Source organism: Palaemon carinicauda, chromosome 31 (genome assembly GCF_036898095.1).
Source record: "Palaemon carinicauda isolate YSFRI2023 chromosome 31, ASM3689809v2, whole genome shotgun sequence".
Classification (NCBI taxonomy): Eukaryota; Metazoa; Arthropoda; class Malacostraca; order Decapoda; family Palaemonidae; genus Palaemon; species Palaemon carinicauda.
The window spans coordinates 237,155-258,000 of record NC_090755.1 but is presented as its reverse complement, the minus strand read 5'-3'; the positions used below and the strand labels follow the sequence as shown (position 1 = coordinate 258,000).

Sequence of the window (20,846 nt, the reverse complement as noted above, 5' to 3'; positions counted from 1 at the left end):
CGATTTTCTCCTCGTCATCCGAAGGCTTTTCGCATAAGAAACCGTGGAACAAGGTTTCGAGGCCCTTTAAGCGAAAGTCAGTCCTTTCAGGACAGGTCCAGCGTCCTGGTTTTAACCATTAGGACAGCTCTGACCCTATGCAGTCATCGGAAGACTGCTCGCCGCCTAACAAAAGCGTAACACAGACTCCGAGAGTCTTTTTGTAGGCAAGGTTTTGCGGTCACAGACGTTACCCTCGTCTCTTACCGCAACCATTCCCGTTGATCCTAAATGGGTTGTACGGCAAGACATGCAGAATAAGCTTGCCTCCCTTATGGAAGAATATTCTGCCGATAAGTCCGTTGAGCCTAGCCGTTTATCTCATCGAGATCCTGGCCTTCAGCCACCCTAACGTTCCTTTGTGCGTCCTGTTGACGTTGGCGTAGCCAAGTCACGTCAGTCAGGTTGTTTAGAACCACACTCGATGCGGTCTCGTGTGGATTTTCAGCCACATTTGGACGTTAGGCCACTTGCTGATGCTCCTGTTGACGTTCAGGACGTTCGCTAACAATCGGAGTTGACTTGTTTTGACGCTGAGCGTCAACCTCCGCATTCTAGAGTTGTTTTGACTGCTCAGTCTAGGCGGTCAAAGCAGTCTCGAGTGGACGCTGTGCGTCCTCACGCACCTATTGTTGTTGACAGTTCACAGACTGTCAAGCAGTTACATGACGTTGCGTCCTGGTCTCACGCACCTGTTGTTGTTGACAGTTCACAGACTGTCAAGCAGTTACATGACGTTGCGTCCTGGTCCGCTACTAATGCACCAGTGCGTGTGGACTCTGCTTGTAAAGCATTGCCACTACGGTAGGTCTCTCCCTTGCTTGAGACTCGGCTATTATCGGACAAGGTTCCTTCAGATGAGGAAGTTGCTGTTCCCCCTCCTACTGATATTCCCTTGAGGACTCTGTCAGACGGAGAGGAGCCTAAAGCTGCTTAGCCCTCTATGGACTTTAAATAAATCATGCTGATTTTTAAGGATCTTTGTCCGGATCTTTTTGTAACTGCTGCTCCTCGTTCGCCTAAACGTCAGAGCTTACACTAGGCCTAGCTACTTCGAAGCCGTTGTTTTATAAGCTAGTGCTCTCTCGCTCTTCTAAGAGAGCTTTACGTTTGCTAGGCGACTGGTTTATCACCAGGAGGAGTTTGGGGGAGACAGCCTTTGCTTTCCCTTCTTTTAAACTGGCTTATAGAGCAAGAGTCTGATATGACACGAGAGAAGTTCTCGGCTTGGGAGTTCCTGCCTCTGCCCAGATAGACTTCTCAAACCTCATAGACTCTCCCTGGCGCCTGGCCATGAGACGCTCCAAGATTTTACAGGTCGACTTCACAGCTGTTTTCGAGCCTTTGAAGTTTTGCTGTACAATTATGTCATGCATAAACAAGGCTTTCAGGGATGGCTCCAATGATCTGACAGCCACGTTCTCTGCAGGAACAAGTCCCTCAGGGATGGCTCCATGATTTGGCAGCCATGTTCACTGCAGGAGTACGTAAGAGGCAAGTGCGCTCAATGTGTTCATTGTCAAGACAAACTTCACGATGAAGTCTACCAGGCTGTCTTGACAGCATTTATGGAAGGCGACTGGATGGTCTCTCTCGACCTTCAGGAGGCATACTTCCACATTCCTATACACCCGGATTCCCAACCGTTTCTGAGGTTTGTTTACAGGAATGTGGGGTACCAGTTTCGAGCCCTGTGCTTTGGCCTCAGTCCTGCGCCTCTCGTGTTTACGAGGCTCATGAGGAATGTGGCAAAATCCCTCCATCTATCGGGGATCCGAGCCTCCCTGTACTTGGACGACTGGCTTCTCAGAGCATCGTCCAGTCTTCACTGTCTGCAGGATCTACATTGGACGTTGAGTCTGGCCAGGGAGTTGGGACTTTTGGTCAACCTAAAAGTCCCAACTGATCCCATCCCAGATTATTCTATATTTGGGGATGGAGATTCGCAGTCAAGCCCTGCTCGAAGTCCAACTAATGCTGAAACGAAACGTTTATTCAGTCAGGAGTTGGAACAGTCTCGTAGGGACTCTCTCATCCCTGGAGCAGTTTGTCTCACAAGGGAGACTACACCTTCTGCCTCTCCGGTTCCATCAAGCCTTTCACTGGAACTAGGACAAGACATTAAAGACGGTATCATTCCCAGTCTCCGAACCAGTAAAGGCATGCCTGAAATGGTGGGACAGCAATATCAGTCTGAGAGAGGGACTATCCCTAGCAGTAAAGAACCCAAACCACGTGTTGTCCTCAAACGCGTCGGATTTGGGTTGGGGTGCGACCCTGGACGGTCGGGAATGCTCGGGTCTGTGGACCTCAAGTCAGAAGAGCATGCACATCAACGGCAAGGAGCTATTAGCAGTCCACTTGGCCTTGATGATATTAGAAGGCTTCTTCGAAACTTAGTGGTAGAGGCAACTCAGACAACACCACAACTTTGGCGTACATCTCCAAGCAAGGAGGCACACACTCCTTCACGCTGCTCGAGATCGCAAGGGACCTTCTCTTATGGTCAAGAATTCGAGGCATCTCCCTGTTGACGAGATTCATCCAGGGGGACTTGAACGTCTTGGCAGACTGTCTCAGTCGGAGGGGTCAGGTGATACCCACGGAATGGACCCTCCACAATGACGTGGGCAAGAGTCTTTGGGCTACTTGGGGTCAACCCACCATAGACCTCTTTGCCTCCTCGTTGACCAAAAGGTTACCAATCTATTGCTCTCCAGTCCTAGATACAGAAGCAATCTACATAGACGCGTTTCTACTGGATTGGTCTTTTCTGGACTTATATGCATTCCCACCATTCAAGATAGTCAACAAGGTACTGCAGAAGTTCGCCTCTCACGAAGGGACAAGGTTGACGTTGGTTGCTACCCTCTGGCCCGCGAGAGAGTGGTGCACCGAGGTACTTCAATGGCTGGTAGACTTTCCAAGAAGTCTTCCTCTAACGGTAGATCTGTTACGTCAGCCCCACGTAAAGAATGTCCATCAAAGCCTCCCCGCTCTTCGTCTGACTTCCTTCAGACTATCGAAAGACTCTCAAGAGCTAGAGGCTTTTCGAAGGAGGCAGCCAGTGCGATTGCAAGAGCTAGGAGAGCTTCTACCATTAGAGTATACCAGTCGAAGTGGGAAGTCTTTCGAGACTGGTGCAAGTCAGCATCTGTGTCCTCGTCCAGTACCTCTGTAGCCCAAATCGCAGATTTTCTTTTACATCTGAGAAAGGTTTACTCCCTTTCAGCTCCCACGATTAAGGGCTACAGGAGCATGTTGGCTTCGGTCTTTCGACATAGAGGCTTAGATCTTTCCAACAATAAAGATCTCCAAGATCTCCTTAAGTCTTTCGAGACCTCTAAGGAACGTCGTTTGGCAACTCCTGGATGGAACTTAGACGTGGTCCTAAGGTTCCTCATGTCAGACAGGTTTGAGCCATTACATTCAGCCTCCCTGAAGGATCTCACCCTCAAGACACTTTTCCTAGTGTGCTTGGCTTCGGCTAAAAGGGTCAATGAACTTCATGCCTTCAGTAAGAACATCGGCTTTTCTACAGAAAAAAGCCACTTGTTCACTTCAACTTGGTTTCCTGGCCAAAAATGAACTGCCTTCTCGTCTTGGCCTAAATCTTTTGATATTCCTTGCTTATCAGAGATCGTAGGCAACGAACTGGAAAGAGTATTATGTCCTGTTAGAGCTCTTAAGTTCGATTTAGCTCGTACTAAGTCATTACGAGGGAAATCTGAGGCATTATGGTGCTCAGTTAAGAAACCTTCATTGCCTATGTCAAAGAATGCTTTGTCATATTTTATCAGATTTTTTTAATACGAGAAGCTCATTCTCACTTGAATGAGAAAGACCGATGTTTGCTTAAGGTTAAGACGCACGAAGTTAGAGATATAGCAACCTCCGTGGCCTTCAAGCAAAATAAATCTCTGCAAAGTATTATGGACGCGACTTTTTGGAGAAGCAAGTCAGTGTTCGCGTCATTTTACTTAAAAGATGTCCAGACTCTTTACGAGGACTGCTACACACTGGGTCCATTCGTTGCAGCGAGTGCAGTAGTGGGTGAGGGTTCTACCACTACACTTCCCTAATTCCAATATCCTTTTAATCTGTCTCTTGAAATGTTTTTAATATTTTTTTATGGGTTGTTCGGAAGGCTAAGAAGCCTTTCGCATCCTGGTTGATTTGGCGTTTGGTCAAAGTCATTTCTTGAGAGCGCCCAGATTAGGGGTTTGATGAGGTCCTGTTGTATGGGTTGCAACCCTTGATACTTCAGCTCCTGGGAGTCTTTCAGCATCCTAAGAGGATCGCTGGGCTCCGTGAGGAAGACAGACTTACAAGGCAGAGTAATCGTCTAAGTCAACTTCCTTACCAGGTACCTATATATTTTGGTTTTGTTATATTGATAACTGTCAAAATGAAAAAACTCTTAGCTTATACGCTGTAAACATAATTAACTCTGGTCTCTACCCACCTCCTTGGGTGTGAATCAGCTATTATATATTCACCGGCTAAGTTAAATATTTAAAAATTATATTTTAATTATAAAATAAATTTTTGAATATACTTACCCGGTGAATATATAAATTAAATGACCCTCCCTTCCTCCCCAATAGAGACGCAGCGGGACGAGAAGAATTGAAGGTTTTGTTTACATACAAGAGTGGTATCTGGCCGACAGTTGGCGCTGGTGGGCACACCCGCAACCTTCATAGCGATCGCTCGCGATTTTTTTTTGAGTGTGTTTTCTGTCGAGCCGCAGAGTTGCAGCTATTATATATTCACCGGGTAAGTATATTCAAAAATTTATTTTATAATTAAAATATCATTTTTCAATATTAAACTTAGCCGGTGATTATATAAGCTGCAGCTCTGCTGCTCGACAGAAAACTCTACGTTCAAAATCCGCCAGCGATCGCTATGCAGGTAGGGGGTGTACATCAACAGCGCCATCTGTCGTGCAGGTACTCAGTACTCAATGTAAACACAGAACTCAATTTTCTCTCTGTCGTGCTACCGGCAAGACCTACTAATTCGCTGTTGCTAACTGGATTGGTTTTCACATCTTTTTGGTGAAGTACACATTTCTAGTTTTGAGCTTTCGCTTTGCAGGCTTTATCTTCAATACATCCTTGCATTCTTTTGTTGATATCGGATTATTTGTTGATGACTTTGGATAGTTTTTGAATTCCCCTTTGACTAATTCAAAATGGCTGACCCTTCTCAAGTCCCTAAATTCAGGAAGTGTAATGCTAGGGACTGTTCAAGGCGTCTTCCGAAGGCCTCTATCGATCCTCACACCGTTTGTTCCAATTGTCGGGATAAAACCTGTCAATTGGAAGATCGATGTGAGGAATGCGTTGGGCTTTCGGAATTCGATTTTATCGAATTCCAGAAATATACACGTAGGCTAGAGAGAGATAGAGTCAGGAGAAGTTCGTCTCGCTCCGTTGAATTTTCCTCTCCTCATGCCCCACAACCTATTCCTTCCCCTGTAGTTTGCTCCTGATCCCCCTTCTAGCACTCAAGAACCTTCGATGGCAGATATGATGCGTGCCATCCAAGCTCTGGGTGAGAGAGTCGAGTCCTTGGCTAGTGACCGCAACCAGCTCATGGCAGACGTCAAGGAGCTGAAGTGTAAGAGTGCAGTGGGTAGTGATAAAGTGAGTGATAGTGTTGTGGATAGTGTTGCGCTTGAGGGTTCGTCTGTTCGTGCCTGTCGTCCTCCCAGTCCGGGACCTCTTGCAAGCTCCCAAGCCCAGGGGAGAAGCAATGTCGTACGACCAAAGGGTTCGAGAGGCTTTAATCAGCGAACAGACGTTCCCTCCGTGGTTTCGGGCGTATCTACCCAAGATCGCCCCACCCACACAAAGACGAGAGAGCCCATTTATTCCTCGTCTGCGGAAGAGGTTTCTCGTAAGAAACCATGGACCAAGGTCTCGCGGCCTCTTAAGCGCAAGTCGGTCCCTTCCTCGCAAGTCCAACGGCCCAGTTGTAGCCACTGGGTCAGTTCGGACTCGCTGCAGTCTTCCGACGACTGCTCACCTCCTAAGAGAGGCAAAGCGGTACCGCATCAGGCAGTCACACCGTCTGTTGCCGCACCTGCTCCTGTAGACCCTAAGTGGTCTTTGCTGCAGACCATGCAGTCTCAGTTAACGTCCTTGATGCAGGACTTTCGTGCGGAGAAGGTTGACGCTGCACCAACCTCTAGCCTACAACCAACCACGGTTGTGCGTCCTTTGGACGCTGAGGCGACCTTCGGCCACACTCCAGCTGAGAGAGTCCCGCCACCCATGCGCTGCCAGCCGCATGTTGACGTTCAGCGACGCACGGAACCTTCCGTTGACGTTCGCGAGGTACAACAACAGTCTAAGTTGTTTTGTTTTGACGCGGTGCGTCAACCTCCGCAACCCAGTGTGGTTACCTCTGCTCGCCCACATCAGACTAGACAGTCTGGAGTAGACGCTATGCGTCCCCGCGCTGCTATGGTTGTTGCCAGTTCACAGACTGGGCAACAGTTCCATGACGTTGCGTCCGGTTCAGTCACGCGTGCACCCGTGCTGCCGGACTCAGCTGACCAGCCGATTCCTACTCCTTTGCCGCTTCCTCCTCAATTCTCAGATGATGGACTCTCTGATGATGACGACGCGGCACACATTGATGACCCACATACGGACCTTGACGAACCCAAGACCACGCAACCCTCTTTGGACTTTAGGAAAGTTCTTGCTCTGTTCAAAGAGATGTATCCGGACCAGTTTGTGTCTGCGGCTCCACGCTCCCCTCCGTCAGAGTTTGCTTCAGGTACGCAGTCATCCGCGCCTGCCTTTACGAAACTCGTCCTCGCCCGCTCGTCCAAGAGAGCTTTACGAGTTTTAGGAGATTGGATGCAGTCCAAAAAGGACCTAGGGAAGACAACGTTTTCGTTTCCCCCTGCGAAACTCTCTTCCAGATCGAGCGTCTGGTATGCCACGGGAGAAGTTCTCGGCTTGGGAGTTCCTGCCTCTGCCCAGGGCGACTTCTCAAGCCTGGTAGACTCTCCCCGCAGGCTAGCCATGAGACGCTCTAAGATATGCTGGTCTCCTACGGACCTAGACCATCTGTTGAAAGGAGTGTTTAGAGCCTTCGAGGTTTTTAACTTTTTGGACTGGTGTCTGGGAGCTTTGAGCAGGAAGATCTCCCCGTCTGACAGGAATCTTCCTTGCTCATAATGTCCTGCATGGACAAGGCCATACGGGACGGATCTAGTGAGCTTGCGGCTTCGTTCGTATCCGGGGTCCTCAAGAAACGGGAGAACCTTTGCTCCTTCCTGTCTGCTGGAGTAACACCGTGTCAGAGATCAGAACTTCTGTTTGCTCCTCTCTCAAAGTGCCTTTTTCCAGAGGACTTGATTAAGGAGATTGCTGCCTCTTTGATTCAGAAGGACACCCATGACCTGGTTGCGTCCTCTGCCCGCAAAGCCACCCCTTTGCCTACCTTGTCAAGACCCAGGATGGACACTCCAGCGTCCAGATTCATTCCGCCCTTTCGTGGCAGAGCCTCCTGCAGAGGAGGTGCTCGTGCCGAAGGGAGACGTGGGAAGAAGAAAGGTACCAAGTCCTTTAAAAGCAGAGTCTGACTGCCTCCTTCTTCAGACAGCAGTGGGAGCCAGACTCAAGAACTTCTGGCAGACCTGGGAGGAAAGAGGCGCAGATGCACAATCTGTGAAGCTGCTCAGAGAAGGGTACAAGATCCCGTTTGTACGTAAACCCCCTCTAGCAACGTGTCCCATCGATCTCTCTCCCAGGTACAGAGAGGAAGACAAGAGACGAGCTTTGAAGCAGGAGGTGTCTCTCTTACTAGAAAAGGGAGCGTTAGTCAAAGTCCGGGACCATCAATCCCCGGGCTTCTACAACCGTCTCTTCTTAGTGGTAAAGAAGACAGGAGGGTGGAGGCCGGTGCTAGACGTCAGTGCGCTGAATGTCTTTGTCACAAAGCAGACGTTCGCCATGGAGACCACAAAGTCCGTTCTAGCAGCGGTCAGAAAGGAAGACTGGATGGTCTCTTTAGACCTAAGGGACGCATACTTTCACGTCCCCATCCACCGAGACTCCCAACCTTTTCTGAGGTTCGTTTACGAAAAGGTTGTCTACCAATTTCAAGCCCTGTGCTTTGGCCTAAGCACAGCTCCTCTTGTGTTTACGAGGCTGATGAGGAATATAGCCAAATTCCTTCATTTAGCGGACATCAGAGCCTCCCTCTATTTGGACGACTGGCTTCTAAGAGCCTCTTCCAGTCGTCGCTGTCTGGAGAATCTAAAGTGGACTCTAGATCTGATCAAGGAATTGGGTCTCCTGGTCAATATGGAAAAGTCTCAACTGGTCCCATCCTAAACTATTGTGTATTTAGGGATGGAGATTCACAGTCAAGCTTTTCGGGCTTTTCCGTCGGCCCCCAGAACAAGTCAAGCCCAGGTATGCATCCAGAACATGCTGAAGAAGGAACGATGTTCAGTCAGATAGTGGATGAGTCTGATAGGGACGCTATCATCCCTGGAACAGTTCGTTTTGTTAGGGAGACTACACCTCCGTCCCCTTCAATTTCACCTAGCTGTTTACTGGAAAAAGGACAAGACGCTAGAAGCGGTCTCGATCCCCATTTCCGAGAAGATGAAGTCGTCCCTGACTTGGTGGAAGGACAGTATCAGCCTCAGAGAGGGTCTGCCCCTGGCTGTTCAGACCCCCAACCACGTTCTCTTCTCGGACGCATCGGACACGGGCTGGGGTGCGACATTAGACGGTCGGGAATGCTCGGGAACTTGGAACTCGCATCAAAGAACGTTACATATCAACTGCAAGGAGCTACTGGCAGTTCATCTGGCCTTGAAAAGCTTCAAGTCCCTCCTTCAAGGCAAAGTGGTGGAGGTGAACTCGGACAACACCACGGCTTTGGCGTACATCTCCAAGCAAGGAGGGACCCATTCTATGACGTTGTACGAGATCGCAAGGGACCTCCTCACCTGGTCAAAAGATCTAAACCTTTCTCTAGTAACGAGGTTCATCCAAGGCAACTTGAATGTCATGGCGGATTGCCTCAGTCGGAAGGGACAAATCATTCCAACAGAATGGACCCTACACAAGGATGTGTGCAAGAGACTGTGGGCCACATGGGGCCAGCCTACCATAGATCTCTTCGCAACCTCGATGACCAAGAGGCTCCCAATATATTGCTCACCAATCCCGGACCCAGCAGCAGTTCATATAGATGCCTTTCTACTGGATTGGTCACATCTAGACCTATATGCATTCCCCCCGTTCAAGATTGTCAACAAGGTACTGCAGAAGTTCGCCTCTCACGAAGGGACAAGGTTGACGTTAGTTGCTCCCCTCTGGCCCGCGAGAGAATGGTTCACCGAGGTACTTCAATGGCTGGTGGACGTTCCCAGAACTCTTCCTCTAAGGGTGGACCTTCTACGTCAGCTAGAGGCTTTTCGAAGGAGGCAGCCAGGGCGATTGCTAGAGCAAGGAGGACATCCACTCTTAGAGTCTACCAGTCGAAGTGGGAAGTCTTCCGAAACTGGTGCAAGTCAGTATCAGTATCCTCGACCAGTACCTCTGTAACCCAAATAGCTGACTTCCTATTATACCTGAGGAAAGAAAGATCTCTTTCAGCTCCCACTATCAAAGGTTACAGAAGCATGTTGGCATCAGTCTTCCGTCACAGAGGCTTAGATCTTTCCAACAACAAAGATCTACAGGACCTCCTTAAGTCTTTTGAGACCACGAAGGAGCGTCGTTTGGCTACACCTGGTTGGAATTTAGACGTGGTACTAAGATTCCTTATGTCAGAAAGGTTCGAGCCGCTACAATCAGCCTCCTTTAAAGATCTCACTTTAAAGACTCTTTTCCTGGTTTGCTTGGCCACAGCTAAAAGAGTCAGTGAGATTCACGCCTTCAGCAGGAACATCGGATTTTCATCTGAAACGGCTACATGTTCTTTACAGCTTGGTTTTCTAGCCAAAAACGAGCTACCTTCTCGTCCTTGGCCGAAATCGTTCGATATTCCAAGCCTTTCAAATATGGTTGGAAATGAACTGGAAAGAGTCTTATGCCCTGTTAGAGCTCTTAAGTTCTATTTAAGACGAACTAAACCTTTACGAGGACAGTCAGAAGCTTTATGGTGTTCTATTAAGAAACCTTCTTTGCCTATGTCAAAGAATGCCTTATCCTATTATATCAGACTGTTGATACGAGAAGCTCATTCCCATCTGAGTGAGGAAGACCAAGCTTTGCTGAAGGTAAGGACACATGAAGTTAGAGCTGTCGCAACTTCAGTGGCCTTTAAACAAAATAGATCTCTGCAGAGTATAATGGACGCAACCTATTGGAGAAGCAAGTCAGTGTTCGCGTCTTTTTATCTTAAAGATGTCCAGTCTCTTTACGAGAACTGCTACACCCTGGGACCATTCGTAGCAGCGAGTGCAGTAGTGGGTGAGGGCTCAACCACTACATTCCCCTAATTCCATAACCTTTTTAATCTTTCTCTTGAAATGTTTTTTATTGTTGTTTTTGGGTTGTCCGGAAGGCTAAGAAGCCTTTCGCATCCTGGTTGATTTGGCGGGTGGTCAAATTCTTTTCTTGAGAAGCGCCTAGATTAGAGGTTTTGATGAGGTCCTGTAGTATGGGTTGCAACCCTTGATACTTCAGCTCCTAGGGGTCGCTCAGCATCCTAAGAGGATCGCGAGGCTCCGTAAGGAAGACGTACTTAAAAAGGCAGAGTAATTGTTCAAGTCGACTTCCTTACCAGGTACTTATTTATTTTATGTTTGTTATTTTGAATAACTGCTAAAATGAAATAAAAAATCCTTAGCTCATAATAATGTTAACAATTATTGCTGGTCTCTACCCACCCCCCTGGGTGTGAATCAGCTTATATAATCACCGGCTAAGTTTAATATTGAAAAATGTTATTTTTATAATAAAATAAATTTTTGAATATACTTACCCGGTGATTATATATTAAAGGACCCTCCCTTCCTCCCCAATAGAGACCCAGTGGACCGAGGAGAAAATTGAGTTCTGTGTTTACATTGAGTACTGAGTACCTGCACGACAGATGGCGCTGTTGATGTACACCCCCTACCTGCATAGCGATCGCTGGCGGATTTTGAACGTAGAGTTTTCTGTCGAGCAGCAGAGCTGCAGCTTATATAATCACCGGGTAAGTATATTCAAAAATTTATTTTATTATAAAAATAACATTTTTCTGGGAAAGTCCATTCTTCACTCTTGCCTCAGGATGATACCTCTAAAGTTCCAGCTGAGGAAATATTGGGATAGGCCTTCCCTTGCCAAATTTACCATCGTCTCTTCTTACCCAGTAACTGGTCCCCAGACATCTGCTGTCCAAATCTAACCTCAAGTCAAAAATACAAACTTCACATTGTAATACTATGCTACCAACCATCGGATATAGAGTTGGGTGTGAGGACCTTTAGCCTTCAGGCATTAAAATTCACCACAGATCTTATTACTATGCCAACATCCTCTAGTTCCTGTTCATTTCTTCATTCAGAAGATTTTCAGAATATTCCCCTAATCATTATGATAACAGAATTTTAATAATAAAATTCATCGCAGTTATGCTCGATTAATTACTTTTCGTAAACAGCCGCATATACAAAACAAATTTTTCCCATAATAATAAATGGTAAGTGTTTAACGTGGACCTTAAGTTCCCAAAATTTTTCATATTATAGCTAAATGACCTGTATTGTACCTAAAATGAATAAATGTATTAACTACACATTATAATATCTAACAACCCTGAGTTGAAGAATGAAATAAATATCTATATATCATGTATCGTGGCAAGTAATTCGTCGGGTCACGTCTGTGAAAGTGGGAGTTAGCCAGGCCTAGATTCGTAAGTTAATGTAATGCCGACACTTTATTTGCACTAACCAAATGCATAGTGAATTGTTCTGAATAGCATAAGTGGTGTATTTCTATAAGTATTTCTATGAGGTCAGACAAAGCATGAGAGAGCTATAGTATAGTCTGAGGCAGTCAGGCTATTTAAGCAGATCTACCCCAATAGGAAGTGATCAAAGGATCTGACCACAGAGGCAAAAGATCAAGTAACCATTCCCTTTGAGGCCAGAAAGGAACCACAAGGGCTATACGGTAGTTTTCCAACTTTTTAAACATTTAAGACCTCCCTTATTATCTAAAACTAGGGGAAAGCATAAATGTCCAGGCTGGACCAATCCTGTAGAATGGCATCAGCACTCTATGTTATAGAGTCTGAGAATGGAGAGCAATACACATCTAGTCTCTTGTTTTGAGATGTTGCAAACATGTATACTGGACCATTTCTAAAGATTCAAAATTTTTTATCAGAGATGAAGCTATTGGAACAATTCTGTTGGCAGGATTTGGTGTTTCTTGGTTAGCTGGTTTACTAAGACATACAACTTTCTTTGGAAAAAAGGCAGGAATAAGGTGAAGTTCCTTGATTCTGTCCCATGAAGTAACTCTTGGACAAAGAGGAAAGGCTTGAATCTTAGTGTTCCCTTATTTGTAGACACAAAAAAAAAGCCACTTTCTCCTTCTCCCCCACTGTTATCCCTACATTACGGGGTCAGTTGCCTGATGCGCCCTCTCAAAGGCCTTCTATCAAAGGCATCCTCTTCCACCAAAACTCTTCTCTCTATATCATCCTTCACATTATCTCGCCATCTAATTATATGCCTCCCTCTTGATCTTCTCCCCCTAACAGGTTCCTCCCAAACCCTCCTCACTCACTCCCCACCATCCATCCTCAACACATGCCCACACCATCTCAGTTGTGACACACTTATCATCTGTGTAATCTTTACTACACCTTCCAGTCTTCTTATTTCATAATTTTCCAATCTTTCAAGCTGTAATATTTCCATGATCCACGTTAGCATTCTCATCTCTGTTCTCTCAAGCTTTGCTTCCTCTTTTTGTCTTAAAGCCTAAGTTTCTGATCCATACAGTAATACTGGTCCTATTACTGTGCTATAGATCTTGATTTTTATCTTGTTTGGCATTTTCATATACATACCACTCCTGCCTACCTCCCTCCACTTTCCCTCTGCAGCTTTTATCCTATTCTCAACTCCAGCCTCACATCCTCCCTCCTGATTTATAGTAGATCCCAAGTATCCAAATTGTTCTACCGGTTTTATAACAGCGCCTCTACTTTCATGTATGGCTATTCTGTCCCTACCTTCTTTACTGCTCAACATGGCTTCAGTCTTACCCACATTTACCCTCAAATCACTTTGTTGTCCACAAAAAGAGGCCACTATCTTCCCTTGTACTAACTCATTAATTTTGGCCAGAGCTTTGAATTTTGCCAAGATGTTGACGTGATTTATATGAAGGGACATAGTTCCTCAAATCTAAGAAGATGAAACTTAACTAAAGTCACTTCCAACTCTATATCTGAGGGTTGGTAGTACAGTATTATAGTGTGAAGTTTGTGTTCTTGACTTGAGGTTAGATCTGGACAGCAGATGTCTGGGGACCAGATCATAGCTGTTTTCGGAAGCTAATTAATCACGCATAACAAGAGTTGACTGTGATGAATTTTATTATTTAAATTCTGTTATTAAAATGATTTGGGCAATATTCTGAAAATATTCAGAATGAAGAAATGAACAGGAATTAGAGGATGTTGTCATGATAATGAGATCAGTGGGGAATTTTAATGACTGAAGGTTAAAGGTTTTTTTAGAAGAAGACAAATCATAAAGGCCCAAGAATTGGTTATCAATAAGCTAACCAGAAAACAGTACTATATATGAAAACCTGTAGTTTGATAAGCCCACCAGAAAACGTTACTATATATGAAAACCTGTAGTTCAATAAGCTCACCAGAAAACAGTACAGTATATGAAAATCTGGCAAAGGTAGAGCAAGGAGAGTTCATGTCAATGATGTACAGTACTGTACTGTGCAAAAAGATAAGAATTTTTTTTGATGGGAAGTATGTTGAAAGCATAACAGTATTTAGACAATTGTTGGAAATATCTATGCACATGGAGTTATTCAACGCTAACTGTTTATGAACTAAAACAATATATTTGTTCGTTGAACGAAAATATTACATATATCATCTTGTATGATGTTCTTTAATAAGAACAATCTCAACAATATTTTGTCACCTCCTTGAAATAGCAGAAGAGTACTTAAGTTATAAGAAATTGCAAGCTTACCAGCATACTCAACAGTACTGGTAGACATATTTGGCAAAGCAGTATCATCAAGCAATTATGTTGGTTGTGAATCTGTGTTCCAACTCGGATGTTCTTCTACAAAGATTTTTTAGCAGCTGAGGTAAAGAGGGTAGAGAGGTCACTTAATTTGCCGTACATCGTACTTTCCTGGATCAAACTTAGTTGGTTTGAGTCACAAAGAACATGTCGGCATCATTTTGGGTTTTGGCTTTCTTCATTGGTGTCTAGCATCACAAATTCATCGCTGCCATCATCACTTTCATTTTCACAAAAAAAAAGATCATGACACCATATGGTACTTACTATAGTAGATGTCAATGAATGCTTCTAAAGTTTTTTGGTCCTTTGACTAGCCAGACAGTACTACATTGGATCCATCTCTCTGGTTACGGCTCATTATTCCTTTGCCTACACATACACCGAATACTCTGGACTATTCTTTCCTTATACACCTGATAACACTAAAATTACCAAGCAATTCTTCTTTGCTTGAGGGGTTAACTACTGCACTGTAATCGTTCAGTGGTTACTTTCCACTTGATATGAGTAGAATAGACTCGTTAGTTATGGTAAGCAGCTCTTGTAGAAGGACACTCGAAAATCAAATAAATTTTCTCTAGTCTTGGGTAGTGCCATAGCCTCTGTACCATGGTCTTCCACTGTCATGGGGTAGAGTTCTCTTGCTTGAGGGTACACTCGGCCACACTCTTCTTTCTTATTTCTCTTCCTTTTTTCTTTTCTTTTTTTTTGAAGTTTTTATACTTTATGTATGAAAGATTTATTTTAATGTTGTTACTGTTTTTAAAATATTTAATTTTATTGTTCACTATTTCTCTTGTAGTTTTTTTATTTTCTTTCCCTGTTGGAGCCCTTGGGCTTATAGCATCCTGCTTTCCCAACTAGGTTTGTAGCTTAGATAGTAAAAATAACAACAACAACTACTCAGGAAGTGTTGACAGATAGGAATGTATCATTTTTTATTACTGTACAGTACTGTGGCATGTGGAAGATCATCAGCCGCAACGCTCAATTTCAAGAACAGTAGCTACCTTGTTAAAATTCAACTGTTGTTCAACTGTTTTGCTAGGGAAAATATAGATTATCTTGAAAATATACTATTTTGGACTTTCATCTTGATAAAATGTTCTAAAGCCCATGAATTTGGTTTACCTCAAGTAATTTGGGGTGATTATTAAAATGTTATTTCTGATACATCCTCTTTTCAACTGATCCACAATAAATGTCATACTTGATCCAAGATTTTGCTGTTGGTTATCTCATCTGGTTTTAAATATGTTTAAGTTTTGTGTTGAAGGTTAGAATTGGGTCAAGTAAGCATGGTATATTTTTATTTTTCTCACCAAATTTTTAAAATGTTTTATGTTTTCCCTGGATTAAAGGTATACAATACATATTTTTGAAGCTATGCATGAAAGTACATTTCTTGTTATTTTATATATTTTCCAGATTAAAAGATTTTATTAGTAAAAAATCAGAGAGAGAAAGAGAAATGCAGGAGAGGAAACGTCAAAAGTTTGAAAAGTTGAAAGAGACTCCAAGGCACATATTTCAAGATGAATCCTATTACCAACAACGAGAAATACGGGAGAAGAACCTGTTTGATTCTATTGATAAAGGTTAGTGTATTTTTTTATGGTATATATTTTTTTTAATGAAACTTACCTGGTAATCATTACGTTTTATCCTCCGATATCCTTCTCGACCTTTAACTATGAGAAAAAAAACTCTCTCTCCATCATCTCCCCCTCCCCTGTGATGCAGAGTAGACACTCTAGGAGGAGTCACTGGACAAACGCACTTATAATTGTCATTTTTTTCACTGTGTGGTCTGGCTTATTGTGCTTTGACTTAACGGTGATTAAGAAATATACTATAATGGCTAATTTGTTAGCAGAATTTAAAGAAGTTAGAAGGTATATCTGTACATTATCTGGTTTAAAGATTATGAATAGGGTGCCAAAGTGTATCATATGTTTTTTTATCAAAAAACTTATGACAGAAATTAAGGTACTACAAGTTATTGATTAAACCAAGTAAATTGATAACTAACAGGAATGACAGTGGAATTGTTAATAAGGTAGTTGATTAATAGCATTTGTTAAGAAGGGTGAGCCTCATCCTTCGCTTGTCCCATCTGCTTAGACACTTAATCATTTAGACTGGGGCTTAGTAATTAAAAAAGATCTCTAGTTTAAGGCAGGGCTTTGTTATATTGTAAATATAAGGGTTAGGAAAGATTCATGATAATTTTTTATATAAATTTGATGAGCTTTTTATTAGGAAAGCATAGAAATGTGAAGTGATTTTAGGTGGGAGTACACTATTCTCTACTGTTAGATGTACAACTGCATGTATAGTACGTTCTATCAACAAACTCTGATGTAAGGTTACTGAAAACAAAAATGCAGACTGATTCCTACTGACAACTAATTTCTCTAAAAGTAAGGGGTATTTTTAACATAAGTGTAAATGCAGGAAACAGTAGACTTATCAAAAGAACTATACTTAAGCTGGTGGGTTACCAGACATGTATTTCTTGATGGATAGTGATGCTGCTCAGCTATTTATAGTTTACAATATAGATATGTAGTTTTGTATCTTTTTAGAACATTGGCCAGTAGTAGAATGTCATTGACTTGTATGATGTCAATGTGGGCTGTTGTAGAATCTTGTTGGCTTGTATGATGTCAATGTAACTTGAAGCAGTGTTTTCATAAGACTAAGTAGTATTTTGGAACTTGACCAGTTGTCTTAGCCCTGTCCATTGCACCATTAAGAGACTATTCATTTACTTATACTAAGAGATTCATATAAAGCTCTAGTATTACTGATTCTATAGTAGAGACAGCAGTGAGCAGAACTACCCGAATAGTTGAGAAATAGTTTTGGTTCAAAAAGTCAATTCCTGTTTATTATTGAAGTTTAGTCTATTGACTGCTCCTTCAGAATATGTTTACATTAACATTATTATTATTATTATTATTATTTGCTAAGCTACAACCCTAGCTGGAAAAGCAAAATGCTATAAGCCCAGGGGCCCCAACAGGGAAAATAGCCCAGTAAGGAAAGGAAAGAAGGAAAAATAAAATATTTTAAGAAGAGTAACATTAAAATAAATATTTCCTATATAAACTATGAAAATTTTAACAAAACAAGAGGAAGAGAAATTAAATAGAATAGTGTGCCTGATTGTACCCTCAAGCAAGAGAACTCTAACCCAAGACAGTGGAAGACCATGGTACAGAGGCTATGGCACTACCCAAGACTAGAGAACAATGGTTTGATTTTGGAGTGTCCTTCTCCTAGAAGAGCTGCTTACCATAGCTAAAGAGTCTCTTCTACCCTTACTAAGAGGAAAGTAGCCACAGAACAAATACAGTGCAGTAGTTAACCCCTTGAGCGAAGAAGAATTGTTTAGTAACCTCAGTGTTGTCAGGTGTGTGAGGACAGAGGAGAATCTGTTGAGAATAGGCCAGACTATTCGGCGTATGTGTAGGCAAAGAGAAAGAACCGTAACCAAAGAGAAGGATCCAACGTAGTACTGTCTGGCCAGTCAAAGGACCCCATAACATTAGCTCATGTATTCTTATAAGATGTAGAGTACTGAAAATAGAACAGATCCTGGGATGTCTATGGTTAAGCATAGTGGGCTTTTAAAAGTTTCTTTAACTTTTGGATTACATAAATCAGAAAGGGGAATAATCTTCAGCATCTTATAGCAGAGCCCTTGAAACAGTCTTACCGATTGTCCAACCCCCTTATGAGTTTGAAAGATGATACAGGAAGAATAAGTTCTTCCAGAATGGAGATCATGTCTTTTGGTTTGAAGTGTGTGCTTGCAACCAATAAGTCTCCGAGCGCGCAGTTTTTGAACATTGTATCATCATTTACCGATAAATGCTCTACTTCGCACTCACAATCTTTTCTGACTAGATTGGAAACCCTGTGCTCCAGACTTTGTTTGTACTCAGCGCATTCCTGATACGCTTAATATTAGCAAATTGGATGCGCTTACACTCAAATGCTCAATATGTGACAGAACCACACAATTTCATGGATTTGTGTGCACTCTCCCCACAGATGGAAGAAACATGATTAGTGGCAGCATACCTCCCATGCCCTCCCTTTGGGATGCGCACGCTGCTCGTAATTGTGAAGCATAGATCCCTGTGTTAGCGAGCAACATGTCTCTTAACACGTGCAGGCATGGCCACGCACACACATGAGCGTGTTAACTCTTTCTGAGCCTGATTTGGTAGCTTGCCTAATCACGAAGCACCTCGCTGGGGGTTTGGAAAAAGTGGGTTACTGTACACGCTCCTCACCTGAGTGCATTAACTCTCCTGAGTATGTGCATGAATTAACTCATCAGTCTCCATTAGACCTCTGTTCTCCTGAGCCTGTGATGGTAGCGCTCCTAACAGCAGCTCGCACTACTTCCCATGTGTGCATCCAGAATGGAGCGTAATGGGGAGTCCTCTTTGAGAAGAGACCTTATGCCTACAAGAGCTAGACCACATGCTGTCCAGCTCGCACCCACAATTATAACCTGCAGGACTATTCAGTAGACCTTCCCGAATACCGGAAGCGTGGCCTTCCTGCGACAATTACCGATTATCCCCGATCGAGTTTGTGTCAACCTCATGTCCCCCTCTCCCCTTTGAATATAAGAGTTTCCAGGAGGGAACTTGAGTCTCTGGACAGGTATTTAGGGGTCGAGCTCGACCCCGACTCCAAAAAAAATTCAGGAAAAATTTAGTTATGCATCAATCTGTATTGTTTGACTTGCTAAAAATACTTCAAAGAATGCTAAAAACTACTGAAAATATAAATGATACCCATCCACAAAATAACTATTTATTGTAAATATATTAAAAATTTAAGTATACAAAAAAAAGACGACATAAATATTCACAAAAAATAGAAATATACATATACACATAAATCCCTTTAGGGACACCTTCTTAGATGGCAAAGCAACAGCGTGTAATTGCTGGAAATGAGTTGGACCCATAGAAGTCAAGATCTGAAATGAGAAAAAAAAGGTAATTTTTTTTGGCCAAAAAACTAGTCCAAGTTTCACTAATTTTTTCTGGTACCTAAATGAAATAGGAAGAGGCTAATTTCTTTATAGAATAAACTCATATTATCCTAGAACAGAAATACATAATAAAATGTGCACTAAGATGTAATTTACTGTTATATCAGGGGCGAAATCTAAAGGTCATTTTTTGACAGCCTAGTTTCACAATGTAAATTTCTTATGAAAATCATTGTATCTCCTATAAAATATGATATTTATGCATTAAAATGAACCAAAGTATCACAAATTCTATACAGAACAAGAATATTTAGAGATATGCCAACTTACCTTTCGGGTATGTCAACAAAATGGCCGCAGACCGCAACAACTCTTACAGCCCAATCTACCACTTGAAATGGAGAATGGGTATGTAAATTTCAAGGTGTTATTTATTTATCTAATTATTAGTGGATTGGAATAAAACTGATATGATGGTTTTCTGGATGTTTGAAAATTATTCTTATCATATAAAATTTAAATTCTTTGAAATAAATTTTAGATAAAAAATGGGTGATATCTATTTTGTAAAGATTAAAATTTCAGTATTTATACAAACAAGTAGTAAAAAAAGAAAGTTTCATGATTTAACCTAGCTATAACTATCAGGTATAGTTCAGATACAAGACAGTTTGAAGCTATAGACAAACAGGCTTCCTGCTCCTCAAACAAGTGGTGTTTGTCATGTGGTCAGTCTTAGGTGGGCAGCTATGACAGTGAGTCCTTTCAGGAAGCTTGATGTGACCAACACAAAATTGATACCATACTTACAGCAAGAGAAAATAGAATTAGTAACTATTAAAAGTAAAAGGATATCAAATAGCAAATCGGTAGCCAATCAAAGTAAAATGAAATCAAAATAAGAAACTGCTGACCAATAAAAAGTAAAATAATATCAAATTATTATATATACATAAACTATGATCTATAATAATAATGATGATGATAATAATAATAATAATAATAATAATAATAATAATAATAATAATAAAACACTATATAAATCAATTTCAAGTACCTAATACACATAAGAAAAATATTTACAAATACGAAGGAGAAATTATCAGAGAAATAAATATCAAACACATGAGGTTGCAAGCTCCATATTATCATCACCATCTCTTTTTAACTCCATTAGAAATGTGTTGATGACATCCATGCCGAGGGAATACTGCCTGCTGGCCATTATTGAAGATAAATTCAAAATAAATAGAAAAAAATCAGAAATTTGCAAAAAATAAAAAAAATTCAGAAATTAGCATTTGAGGGAAAATGGACCTCATGGCAATATATGGCATCTAAGCCAAAACCAATGTCATACAAGTGGTAGACACACCATCCACCCACACTTTCCAACTATAAAGAACCAAACCAGTATCAACACTGTTCGACAATTTATAATTATGTAATAACTTTGCTGTTTGATCACTTACCCCTATTTAGGTATTTCAGGGTCGAGGTCGACCC

General features: G+C 42.4%; 1 protein-coding gene across 2 annotated transcripts in view; it reads left to right on the top strand.

Annotated features, from left to right (window-relative positions):
- LOC137624837 (splicing regulator SDE2-like) overlaps positions 1-20,846 on the top strand; it is a 108,676-nt gene that overhangs the window by 65,659 nt on the left and 22,171 nt on the right. For both annotated transcript variants that reach the window (XM_068355789.1, XM_068355788.1), the window contains exon 4: positions 15,746-15,915. In XM_068355789.1, coding sequence (XP_068211890.1) covers positions 15,746-15,915 — 170 coding nt within the window. The remainder of the gene's footprint in view (positions 1-15,745; positions 15,916-20,846) is intronic.